General features: G+C 34.0%; 1 protein-coding gene across 1 annotated transcript in view; it reads left to right on the top strand.

Moving 5' to 3' along the window:
• Nucleotides 1-6,581, top strand: part of LOC117332716 (melatonin receptor type 1B-like) — a 29,513-nt gene extending 22,932 nt beyond the window's left edge. Inside the window, exons 3-4 of the mRNA XM_033891725.1 lie at nt 5,072-5,192; nt 5,510-6,581. Coding sequence (XP_033747616.1) covers nt 5,072-5,192; nt 5,510-6,260 — 872 coding nt within the window. The 3' untranslated portion in view covers nt 6,261-6,581. The remainder of the gene's footprint in view (nt 1-5,071; nt 5,193-5,509) is intronic.
• The last annotated feature ends 8,105 nt before the right edge of the window (nt 6,582-14,686 follow it).

Below are 14,686 nucleotides of genomic sequence, written 5' to 3'. Positions count from 1 at the left end.
GTTAAATTGACGACAACCGCTATACAAATCTAGGTCAGATTGACGACAACCGCGATACAAATCTAGGTTAAATTGACGACAACCGCCATACAAATCTGGGTCAAATTCGGATAATGACATAATCTCAAAATGAAATCGAAATGAACAAGCATCGAATAATAGTATTAGTAATAAATTAGAATCTTTGAATGAGCTTCAAGAAAAAAAAATGAAAGAGGTAAAACAGCTATGATATATCAGAATAATTAATTTTTCTTTGTTTTCATAGTAAATACTCAAATCTGATTGGTCGAAAAATTCTTTTCATTCTTCTATGAAAGAAATTCCGAGAATGGCGCGAAAAATGTCACAATACGGCAATTGACGTTGCGTATTGATTTGAGAAAAAAATCCCATTTAAAACCAGTAAAATTGTACATAAAACATGTTTTAAATTAGAAAATCATTTTCAAAAATTAATTATAAGCGTTGATGTCAATTATTTTTTAGTTTCATCGGGGTATGAAACAAATTTTGTTTGCAGATTCATATAGTTTGCAAACAAAATTTGTTTCATACCCAGATGAAACTAAAAAAAAATGACATCAATGCTTAAATAAATGATTTCATCTTGTTTGTAACGAGCATTTTCATTGGCTTAAAAATGTATGTTATCAGTCCATAACGAAAAAAAAGATTTGTAAGAGAAAATTCCATCAATAAAGTGAATTTTTGAAGGGTATAGATTAAATTATCAGTATGAACTTGAATATATTTTTCATGTTGTACAGTTATAACACAAAAACTGGAGTGTACTCTAAAACATACAACGTCGAGGGTGTTGTTATGCCGCCTTTAAAACTATGGATTGTAGAAAAGACACCTGTCAGGTGTGAATAGCACCTTTAAACAGTGTACTGTTGGCTAACAATAACACAAAAGTGATGCACGTAATAAAACCATGTACATGATAAATGTTAAATTTGGTTTGCAAAAATAATAATTTTCTTCGTCATCTGGACAAAAAAAATCTCAAATATCATTTAAATGTTAAATACCCGATGTAACTGACAATAGAAGTTGTTATTTCAATCAACTTTAACGTGAACAATTATCTCTGAAGTTTGTACCCGGAGAAAAACCACCGACCTACGGTCAGTACCTGGCAACTACCCCACATAGGTTTCGAATTCGCAACCCAGAGGTGGGGGGGCTAGTGATAAAGTGTCGAGACACCTTAATCACTCGGCCACCGCGGCCCCTCATTCTCATGATGGCAAATGAAAAAGAATCACAACACTTTACAATTGGTTTCTTTTGAAAATACAGCAGGTGATAAAAACAATCAAACATTGGCCTTCATCGTGGACTAGGCCATCGCAAGCGTCATACTTGTCAGCCATACTCTCATACTCGGGTTGAAATATCCCTGTTCATGGAACAGGCCCATGTAATATTAATCTCGTTAAAATGAGATATGTTTTAAGAGATCAAATGTCTAGTAATAACGAGAATATTTTTCTCGTAATAACGAGTTAGTAAAAATGTCGTGATGACACGAACAAGGCTTGGACTTTCGTGCTCGCAAGTACTCTAATGCTGTTTGAACACCACAAGTTGATATGTAAACCTCTGCAGCATTTTATTGAATATCATTGAACATATTAAACGTTATATTTTCTACGCTTGGTATACTTCAATTACACGATGTAGTGATATTACCCCTATCCTTGTGGGAATACAAGACAATATAATCACTTTAGCACAAACTCTAACCTTCAGAGTAAATAGACCGACGGGACACTAATAAACACAGCAAGTCAACCTGACAGGAAATGTTCCGCCATATTGTGTGTCTCTGCAATAGTGTTATCATCAGCCAGGATTATAGGGCATGTGCGTTTTCACACAATATCTGTAGATCAATCACAATTGTGTATTTCATATGAAGTGTATCAGGAATTGTTAGCATCAAATAGGACCTACAATGACTTGACACTAATCCCATTAATCCACTGTCTAATTTATATATATATTATAATTAATTTTTCTTTGTTTTCATGGTAAATACTCAAATGTGATTGGGTCGAAAAATTCTTTTCATTCTTCTATGAAAGAAATTCCGAGAATGGCGCGAAAATGTGACGTCACAATACGACAATTGACGCTGCGTATTGAATCCCATATAAAATCAGTAAAATTGTACATAAAACATGTTTTAAATTAGAAAATCAGCTTCAAAAATTAATTATAAGCGTTGATGTCAATTATTTTTTAGTTTCATCGGGGTATGAAACAAATTTTGTTTGCAAACTTCTGTAAGAATCCGCGTAATACACCGATGAAACTAAAAAAATAATTGACATCAATGCTTAAATATATATAATATTTTTACACACTATACTACAACACATGCAAAAAGATTATCAAAACATAAAAATGATGTTTAGAAAGGATAGATAAGGTATCATAGATTATGGGTTATAAATGTTAATTATGCAATGAAAACAATGCATCAATATGGGTTGGGAATATACGCAAAGTTCATGTAATAGGAATTTTTCTTCACTATACTTTTTTTTTTCAAAATGACGATTCTCCTTTGATAATCAACATGAATATAATGCCAAGCATTGTACTAACACAACTTAATAGCACCTTAACATATTAATCTATTTATAGATTTCCTGCCTGATTATGAATAATAGCCATCCTACCGATTTTGTTGGTAAAGGTCTGATGGGTTAAAAACCAGGAGAGAAGTTAGGGAAACCCAACATTATATAACTTGATTTTGTTTATAACAAACATTTCCATTTGCTTAGAAATTTATGTTATCAGTCCATAACATAAAAATGACGTCGCCGTTTATAACGTCGCTTTTGATTGGCGGTTGGAGCAGCGTAATGATTGGAAGAGAAAAGAGTCCATCAATAAAGTGAAAATTTGCAGGGTATATATTAAATTATAAAGATTAACTTGAATATACATGTATATATTTATGTTATGGAGTTTTAACATAAAAAACCTGAATCCATTCTCATCATCAACCATTACACTCCGTTTTTTGTATGGTATACCTCCATATCGTAAACAATATATTCAAGTTAATCATTAAATAATACTGAAATATAGACTAGATGCTAAGCGTATCGTGTAAAGACAATTGTCATATGGAGTAATACCGGAAGCCATTGCAAACATTTGCTGTTTGTGTAAAAATTGTGTTCATTTGAGTCTAATTATGAAAAAAGTATCGAGTGTTTTTTTCAAATCTAGAAACTAATCTAAAGTATAAAATCACTTTTCTAGTTAAACACATCATGTCTATTTTAAATGTATTTTATTACCTTCGTCCAGTTATCTAGGGCAGTGTTTGGACGTTGAGTTAAATGTTAAAAAATAAAAATAAAATAGGAATGTGTGTAAGGTGATTGTTTCAAAACACAATACAGACAGGCCCGTTTAAAAATACGAATTTAGTTAAAGAAGCAGGTTCCGTAATGTTGCATAATGCAACTTTTTATCCTTCTGGGCCTGATCATTGATACCACAGGCGAAACGTATAGGAAGCTAGACAGGAAGAGAGTAGCATCGAAAATTGACCTTTACAATTAAAGTCAAAATATAAAAGACAGATGTTTTAATCCTATTTTTAGGCAGATATTTTAAAAAGATAATATTTGAACATAATATCAAATACGTTTTTTTTTTCAATTCTTATCCGGACCATTGACCATAAAATGATAGAATTAGCATAGCAAGATAAAGGCCAAAACTCATATTTGGCATTACATATTGAAAATGATTTGGGTAAAAATGTGGAAACACAAATCGGAGACTATGTAGCTTTAAGACGATCAATCAATTTATATATTGCTCATGAATTGCGCTGCGCAGTCGGGAACTGAGAAACGCGCAGTGAACCATGGGACATATTGGATGTACGGCTGCGATGAAATGAGGCATGCGCACTTCAATAACTTAGTGCAATGTAATATGATGACTACATCACGGGACCACACTTTATTTCCGAGATAACTACTTTTTTGCGCATCCGTCATATTTGATAACGAGTTAATATCCGACCGGTGGCACCCCTGGGGAGCGGGAGACATCCTCGATACGTCTGCTCGTGTATAGCTGGCAGGAAACGACATGGGGGGATGTTATACCGACGGGTGTTAGTATTGATAGGCATAGTAAATTACTCCTCGTATATCGAGGTCTCCGACAACAGCGCGAAGGTTCGGAAATTATTCTCCAAGTGTGTAATGGTGTAAAAACAGAGGCATATAAATAATGGCGTCGGCTTTTGTTTTTGCTTTGTTCTCTTAAGCAATGATCTTTGCTGTTATTTTCCTTTTCGACGTTGTCGTCCTAAAAGCTCACCTGGTCTTCGGGAACGTTGAGCTTATGCCATGGTGCAGCATCAGGCAACCTTTCCTGTGAATAATTGCTAATTCTGATCATTGAGAGATGCATGTTTGTACTATAAAAATGGCATCCTTTAAATATCAAGATGACCTGGTGCCTAGCATCACTGACAAGGCCTAGCAGGACGGAACAGCTGTATGATGCAGTAGCTAATTAATTATTTTGAATGTATCTAATACTAAATGTTGAATATATTTACTTGCCCAACCCTTTCAGGCAGATAATGATTTTTTTAAGCTAAAGGATGTTTGCCAATCATGTTTCATATTACTGTAGTGCTATAAAATGAAAGACACGGTAGTGTGTGTCTAAATAAAAAATGGTTTCATAAATACATGTAGTTTATAATATCATTACAACTTCCACCTCATGAATAAATTGTTTGGGATTGATTCCTTCATGTTGATTGGTTTTGATGTTGTTGTTGTTGTTAATGTTGTTATTTTAATTTTATTATTGTTTGTTTGTTTGTTGTTGTTTTGTTGGTTTTTTTTTGTTTTTTTGTTTGTTTTTTTTTGGGGCGGGGGGGGGGGGGGGGGGGGGTGGGGGGGGGAGGGGGTAATGATTGATAGTTGAGGAGGGGGTTCGCTTTTAAACGGGCTTAAATCACTAAGAAAAGTATAACTGTTTTAGGTTTTATTCATTTTTTTTTCAGGGATTGTGATTGGTCCAGAACATTTCCTTAACTTTGAGGCCATATGTCACGCGGTCGCAACAATCTGTGTCTCCAGTTGCGCGTGCTCCATGATGACTCTAGCGGCCATTGCCCTTAATAGGTAAGTAGAATGACTACTAGTATGTTATGAGTCATTCAAATAGGAAACTATGACAAGTACTCTTATACAACCCCAGAGGGAAATAATGTGAAATTTGAATGAATATATTATTATGAAACTTAAATAAATTTAAACTTAAGAATATCAAAGTATGAAGATAAGAGATGTTTCTTTGAAAACGAAATAAAAAAAACCATACAGCTAACAACTCAAATTTAATTTTATTGACAATGAACTCGATACAATGATCTCGAGCTTAGTCGTATATATATCTGCAATTCGTACTTAATGTGTCTGTGTACATGTGTTAACCATAGGTACATCTTCGTGTGTCGGAACAAGTACTATCACCGGATGTACAATAAGTGTACCACGCCCATTATGTGTGTGTTTCTATGGTTACTTGTCCTCTGCATTGATATGCCTAGTTACCTTGGGTGGGGCGGACACGCCTACGACTTCCAGACCATGGGATGTTCATTCGACCGTAAAGGTCACCTTTCGTACGTTCTGTTTCTCAGTGTCGCCATCTACTGGGTACCTTTTATTCTAGTCTTCATCTGCTACATTCTCATCTACAAATACGTTCAGAAAAACCGGAAGCAACTCCGAAAAGCATTTTCAAGGATATCATGTAACAATGCTGCAGTGCTGAATACTAGACGTGAAGAGGAGATCCGAATGGTTAGGACATTTTTTATTGTTGTTGTTGTGTTTTTGATTTGCTGGACGCCGTATGACCTTTTAGTGCTATTTGACAGAAAGGATGACGCGCCCCGAATCCTCTACGTCATTCTGTTGACCATTGGTCATTCTAACAGCGCTCTTAATAGTATTTTATACGCCAGTACAAACCGTCGATTCAGACGAGGCTACTTGCAATTCATCTCATTGATAACTAATTCACAGTGTTTCAGAAAAGGTGGACTTGATTCACATGCTTTCAATTCTACAAAGAATGGATTGCCAGCGTATCTTAAAAATAGTTCGGATGACAATAGCGGCACATCGTTAGGGACACAACAGACGGGCAAGTCTCAACCATCTCCGAGACCCTTCAAGCGCTGAAGTTGTCATCATTGTAATGACAATGGGAAAATAAAATGTTACCAAATATAGCAACACATGACGTCATTAGGCGAAACCGAGTGCTATATTATAAGGTTGAAAACGATATAAAAACTACTTGAATTGATACTTATTCCAAATGTTGTCTAATTAATGAATAATAGTTCATTATTATTGATTAATGCACTCTTACCAATTTTTGTCAAACTTTGTTTCCATTATGACTTGTCTTGGTGTTTTTGTCGTAATAGAAGAAAAGGACAAAAAAGTTATGTGATAATTACAATTGCCTCGTGATAACCCATGTCACCAGTCAAATAAGAGCTTCACCGTCAAAAAGAGCTTTTGTGATTTCAAAACATGCCAATCAGGTGAATGTTATCTTATTCTGGAAAGCAACGCCCTCATATCTGATAGTCTGAATACCGTATGAAAACTGATACCGTCTGGTTGTCTCCCCTTAGAGTTGTTAAGCATTGTGATTTCGAGATAACATTAGTTTATTATTACATGTATGACAAAAAATAGCCAGTCACATCAGGACGCTCAGAACACCACACACATGTTTGAAAACTGTATAGTCTGTGCCTAGACTGGATTACCTGACTCGATTTTCTTCCGCTAGGTTGATGTTGAAAGCCATTTCGTTCTTGAAATCGTCATGCTTCTCCAAAATTTACATACCTATATATATTTAAACAACAACAACAACAACAAATCAACCAGACTGATACTGCCAGGCGTTTCTGTTTCTTGGACCGGTGTTACCAAGAAATTGGACATCATCAACAATTTTGATGACATCATCATTATAGTTATTTTGACGTACTTATATATACTTATTGCATTTTGACTTGTGAAATATAAGAAATAAGCTACTTGATAAAACTTATCATCACTGCTAATATCATAACTGGTGACGATATACGAATGTTATTTCATCATTAGTAATTTTAATTCTGACCAATCAGAACGACGTTTTCTATTCACCGCATTGAAATCCTCCAAATTCTGACTAATCAGAACGACGTGTTCTAGTCACCACATTGGAACCCTTCAAATTCTGACTAATCAGAAAGACGTTTTCTATTCACCGCATTGAAACCCTCCAAGTTTTCGGTTCAGATCTGAGTATAGCATATCTTTCGGTCATATGACAGAATTTTCTGATATTATCTCGTACTCGTGACATTAATTGTATGTCACATTCAATGGGAAACCATTCATTATCCTTTATTTATATAAACTGTATATATACTTATATATTACATACAACATGTCATAATGTGATATTCTCGTTATTTCCTTTCCAATGGCTTTGACAAATGACAATAGAAATAATTTTGTCTCCAGATTTAAAATCAATTTTTTAACCATTTACAAATTAGAAAACTAGATAGAGTCTGTCCCAAAGTGGACAAAAGCAATTTCGTTATTTCATTCTAATCTGAAAGTGCAGTGTGTCCATGATTTTATGTAATTGGTGAAACAGGAACTTTGTCATTAAGAAAATTATTTTCATAAGAGACATGAACAGGGGGATTCATCCGAGATTATTTTCCGTCTGGAGTCTGTGTTAAATTCCTATACATGTAGTTTCAGATTTGATTTTTCGTGTTTTGTCATCATCGTCGGATACCCACGGTTGATTGCACTATGCTACGCTTCACTCGTGATAAGTGTAGCGTAGCGTATTACAATCAACAATGTAGCGTAGTGCAATCAACCGTAGGACGAACAATGACTGCTCTACGCTTCTCTTGTGATAAGTGTAGCGTAGAGTATTGTATTGCAATTAACAGTGTAGCGTTGTGCACTCAAACATGGGTATCCGACGATGATTTCATTACGCTATGCTAAACTTGTGTTAAGTGTAGCGTAACGAAGTGCAATCAACCGTGTGTATCCGATGATGGTTTTGTCATACAAACTGTAATGAATCCAACTTTGCTAATTAGATATTATACAAGCTTCATTTAGTATTATCCAATCACACATTGATGTTATTGACATACGTTATCTGATCGTTAATGCCCATCCATCATATGTACGTAAACATTTTATAATTTTCAATTAAATACTTCCCCGACACAAATTAGTACCATGTCGTTCCGGCCTTGCACTCTCCGCTGATTATGTATCGAGATACTCAACATTAGTTACTCATTGATCAAGCTGAGCTATTTTCTGATGATATGGAAGGGTGAGTCAATATGTTTTAATGATGAAAATATCAATATATTGTTTTGAATGATTGGAATTGAATCAACAAATTGTTTTATGAGTGAAAGAAGAAATCAGTATATGGTTTTAATAGTAAAAGAGTAACTTAATATGTTTTTTAATGATGTTAGAATGAGCCAATATACTTTAAGTTGTGGACTTATAAGTCAATCTAATTTACCTTCAAACCTGAAAAGTAATTTGAGGTATTGTTTTTATAGAAGATAAGGGATCAAAGACGTGTCCGTTTAAAGTACATTACCCGTCGTTTGGTAGTACTACTATTGCCTGTATCCTCCATAACATGTTATAGCTACTTTTGTGATAATTTATTCCTGTCATTGTTAGTATGTCTCATCCGTTGAAATTATACATTAAAATATGTTTTTGCAAAAGAGGCGTGTCAGTTTTTTTTTGTTTTTGTTTTTGTTTTTGTTTTTTTTTGTTTTTGTTTTTTTCCATTTTAGCTTAAAATCTCAACCTACTTGCAGTGCAGGGAATGTTTAATATTGAACAGCTGAAAGTATGGAATAGCGCAATGTTAACACATGTCAGCTGAGTCGAGTATGATCACTCACTCTGTGTAAAAACTATACTTTAAAACTTTCTTGTCAAAAATTGTCTAATTATTCTTCAAAAATTGTAAAATAAATTGTAAATGAAGGAGACTTCTACATTCTCTCCCTCCATTTCCATGTAATTATCACCCTATCTCTACTCTTAAACTCACATTTTCAAAAATAAAATCACTTTATGTAAATTCTAATATCATCTTGTGTAAATTTGTTATAAAATTCTAGTCATTGTGTCAATTCATGATACAGATAATCTCTGAAAATAACTGGAGATTATTACTAGTATTCGGTAGACATTTTGCACAAAATTCACAATCACGTGACATTTCACTACTTCCGGGTGCCTTTATCTTTAGAATGAAAACGTAACAAAGGATACACAGAACCTAAAAATTCTGGATAGATTTTAAGTTTCGCAAAGACAAAAAAATAAGTGGGTCATTTCTCTCTCTCTTCTTTTGTTACATTTAGTTTAGTTTAAATCAATTTTATTGCAGATAAAAGCAAATGGATTGGACAACTTACTTACGTCCTTTCCGTAACAAGGGAATATATACAAAGTTTGTCACGCAAAACATTATTTTATCTTATATTGTATTTCAACGAAGAAGGGAATAAAGATAGAAAGGGGCAGAACAGATAAGGAACACCAACGAAAACAGAATGTGGAGTTTTGTCAGATGAAAAATATGTATGTGGTTTTTGTTTTCTGTTTTCTAATGTTCGTCACATCCTGTGTTCAGTATCGTTCTCCATGTTCACTCGTAATCCTTCTTTGATCTCACTTCGAATACATATCCTTGGCTACCTTCGCCGACAAGACCAGTGAAACCAGGTACACCGTCAATACGACATGAAATTTACAGATATATATACGATAAATGATACGGTACTAATACACAGTTGTTGTTGGAAGGAAGGGTTTAGACTGGATAGGAGGAGAGTGGCAGGAAGAGAAAGAGAAAAGAAAGGGAAGATTTAACTTCACAGATAACGAAAATCAGAACTTAAAACATCTTCAAAATACCGATCAGCATGTAGATCATACGACAGGCTTGCGTAATGGAGAAGACAATAATTTAAAATATTTGACGGTAACTCATTGCCCCTTACCTCGCATTAATGTATTCAGAAATCGTAGTCTTCTTGCAAGTCTGATATTGTCTGGGTTGGAAATAAGACTGCTTCTTGGAAAAAAATATTCGATAGAATTTGTTTACCCTAGATCTATTTAAACATCACAAAGCGGCGATAGGAAAGTTCATAATATATTAATCAACATACAACAGTATATATTTTAACAATACAAAACTCGGCTACCGCCAACCCAGACATAAATCCCTTCTCTAAATATTATTCACGATGCCATCTCTGTTCATACCAAGAAACAATGGTCGGCTGAGTCAGAAGAGTATATTTGTCTTTGATCGGTCCATGTATACCAAGTCACTAGTAACTGCCAAATATTGCTGACACAAGAGGGCGGACACCGGATGTACCAATGTGATGGACATTCCTGTGGTAACGAACTTCAAGTGATGGCTTCTATGTAACAAGGGGTTTTATTCCCGGTACCATAAAACTTAAGGGCCTGTATGCGAAGAGATATCACTAATTCAATTATTGCTTAACCTGTGAATTGCACGAAATTTCTAGATGACATGCGTTAAACTGTGGCCTTTGATCGCCAGTCCGCCATTCTTTAAAACAAATCAGTTTGCGCATGCGTGCATGACATGTTTTCAGAAACTCATTTAAATATAGAGCGTGGAGCACCGCACCGTAGGTCAGGGGGTAGTTTCCATTTTAATTGTAATTATGAAGAACTACGGTGTTGATTCTCACATTATATCATCATTAGGCTATATATTCTATCATCCATTTTCTTTGGTCATAATTTTGTCATAATAGAGACTTTAAGAGTAGCTACTATCTACAAAATACATACAAAACAAAAGCAATATCAGAGTATAAGCATTAACAAGGCCATAATTCAAAATAAACGAGAATTTTGACAGTGTCTCTCAATGAAATATGTACTCACGGGGAGCTTTTGGCAACCACTTTCCATAATTCCGCCTCAAAGTCGTTGAAAAAAGAGCCAAATTTGCCATGAGATAAAGCTACAGTCTCGATAAATGTAGGTTGATGAATTATATGGAAAGTTTTTTGGTAGACATCATATGGTCTGTGGAAGTCGCCCTGGTTCTGACTTTGAGGCTGTGACATTAATTAGCACGTGTTGTCGTTGGAGAAGACGCTTATTCTCTGGAACACCTGGTATTATTTTCTCCTTGAACTTTTTAAATTGTCTCCATATTATTTATTATTATTATTAGCATTTTGCCCTCGTTTTGTCGCTATTGACATACCAAACGTAAAATTAAATCAAGAAGTTCTTTTAATGTCGGGGATTTTTTTTTTTTTTTTTTTTTTTTATAATAATGGAAGATTATGATAGAAGGAATAGGCAATCATCTCGGAACTTCAATTTGCAAATTAAACCCTTGAGGGCGTGAGCTTGTTTCCATTTGACATTCGTTTAAGCCATTCTGTTTCTTTTTGTCAACAATATACCACTTAACAATAATCTTAAGAAAAGACTTTTCCAAATTCTTTCTTCTGAATTCTAGATATTGATAATATGTTGAATTTAAAGAAATTTATTTACAGTATTGTCAAATAACAATTTCTTCTCGGAACTGGAAAAAGCAACATTACTAAAAATAAAACATTGGACTGCACTTTTCGACATGTAACCTTGTATTCTCTATTTATATCCACTTTATGTTGTTGTTGTTGTTGTTTATTATTATGTATATATAAAATCTACATAAGCAATTGAGCTCGATGTGTATAGCGAAAAGCTTACCGGATACCAGAGCTAGATTGAATGACCTTTTCACCTCCATCCTGTATTAGGGTAGGCCTTCTTCCTCCTATTAATATTTCTCCACTCCCACTTAATTTACTACCTTCTTTTCCTAATTAACGACCTTCGTCTGCCTCTCCTTCTTCCCAATTATAAACATCTTATCTTCGACATTGCACTTTGAGCTGCATGGTTTAAACGCGCCATCAAGAAATGACTTCGTATATACTTATGACTCATAGTTTTGTTTTCCTGTCCGTGTTCAATGATTTTGAAAGATTATATTCAATATCAGCAAATTATCGCTTGGATACACAGCCCATTACTTTATGCACATCTGTTCCTAATATTGAGATTATCATCGCCAAGATTTAATGAAAACAACATCCGATATATTTTAGATACCACATGTTGGTGAGCTTTACAACCTATGCGTCCATTTGTGATGTAAAGCTTCAAACAATTCTTTCTTATGTTACACGGGTCTAACGTACGGAACTGTTATGTAATGTTTACTAGATATATACAGCATCTTGGTCATATAGTTCCTACATTTAGAAAATTACCAGGAAAGAGTATTTCACCTCAGGGTTTCTCATACCAAGACCATTATCTTAATGTTTAAACGAAAGCATATATCTGTTATAAAAAAATCCTTATCATTGATCATCAGATATCCATGAAAGTCGAAGTCCTAATCTTAAACAGATTTATTACATAAAATTCAGTACATAGTAAAAGATTGATGGTGTCATATGCTATCTGTAGCACGCACAACGCATGTGGACATGATAATATTTTAAATGAATATTTCATAAAGACACACACAAAAAACGTATCGGAACCAAGTGACCCGGTTGTATTATGGAGATTATAGGGAATGCATGATGGTGTCATATGCTATCTGTAGCACGCACAAAGCATGTGCATGGACATGATAATATTTTAAATGAATATTTCATAAAGTGGAGAGATTAACTTTTACCATTTTGACGAGTTTTATTGGATATTGTATTTAAATCCGGATATTTTCCGGAATCGTGGTCAAAAGGAAACATTAAAAGAAGGGAGATGTTAAGGATTCCAATAAGTATAAGGGTATTACACTTGTCAGCTGTTTAGGAAAACTCTTTACATCTATAAAATAATAACAGACTGGTTAATTTTGATATCACCTATAACATCATTACTGATGCGCAGTTTGGTTTTAGAAAAGACATGTCCACCATTGACGCAGTTTTCACATTGCAATCGCTATCAATCGTAGTCTTAAAATGAATACCTTACTGCTGTTTATTGATTATCAGAAGGCTTCTGATTTTTGAAATCGGCAAAATCTTAAGTACAAACTTATAAAAACTGGAGTGGAGGGCAGAATGTGAGCTGTGATTATATCTTTATATAGTACTGTAAAATAGTATTAAAGCTAATGGTTCTATTATCTAATTATTTCCAGTGTGATAATGGATTATTTCAGGGGGAAGTTTTATCTTCTGTATTGTTCTCCTTGTACGTCAATGATTATGAAATGCAGTTATTAATTGATAATTAAACATGGATCGAGATCCAAAGTATTAATATATTTTTTACAAATGTATGCTGATGACGTGGTAGTTTATGCTGAGACTCCTTAAGGGCTACAACAGATGTTAGACGTTAGAAGTTTGGAATGACAATGGCTGTAAATTAGAAACTGGTCATGAATTTAATGACCTTGGTGTACCTAAATTATAATGGTAAATTCAGGATCACACAGCAGAAAATATCAGAACAAGACACAAAATCTTTATTTTCTGTATTAAATTTAAGCCAAAAAATATTTTAATGTTGAAACACAACTGTCTGTATTTTATACATTTGTCATTAGCATTTTCAGTTATGATTGAGAAATATGGTGATTTCATTCAGACTCGGATGTAGAGAAAGTACCTATCATTTTTGTAAAAGAAGAAGTGGGTATAAACAACAATAAATATCATGTATATATATATATAAAACAGTGTGTAGAAAAATTCGATTGTTTTCTAAAGGAATTTTTTTATCAACATATGTACAACAGTTATAGTTTACAGAATTATCATAAAAAGCCCGTATCAGCTTATTACTCGAAAGAAATTGGTAAAATGCGACTATCGTCACACACTCTTAATACAAAAAAAGTAGATATCATAACATTGAGCGACAAAGAGTTTGTCATTTATGTGACATGAATGACTGAAGGGCCGGTGAGCTTATAATAAACTCGTATATACGAGATTTTTTCTATTTATTTTTTAATGATACCAACCAAGTTTATTTTTTTCATTGGTCCTATTCGGCTTCCGTACAAAAATGTTAAATAATAAATAACTTAAAACAATTTATCATCTTATTAAAGTGCACGTTTTATTTTTTAAATTCAAACCATCTGTGAATATATGGATAAATCTATATTTTTTTTTATGTATTTGTCAACTGATACATTCAGTAATAGACACCTTAATTACGATGATTTACCTGTTCATGTAGCAGTTAACTTAAATGTTAAAACAACACTCCTCCTAAATTGTTTACATACGTTTTTGGGAGAACCAGGATATATATTTTTCAGTTTTGGGAGAAACAGGATGACACCCTTATGCCACGGTGCGGCGTCCGCCGTCCGCCATTGCTACTAGTCATAAAATACTGAATTGATTTTAACCAAATTTGGCCAGAAAGGTCCTTAGGGAAGGGAAACAGATTTTGCATTAATGACGATTCTGACTCCCAAGGGG

This window comes from Pecten maximus, chromosome 8, assembly GCF_902652985.1.
Source record: "Pecten maximus chromosome 8, xPecMax1.1, whole genome shotgun sequence".
In the NCBI taxonomy this organism is placed as follows: domain Eukaryota; kingdom Metazoa; phylum Mollusca; class Bivalvia; order Pectinida; family Pectinidae; genus Pecten; species Pecten maximus.
This window is presented reverse-complemented; position numbering and strand designations above follow the sequence as displayed.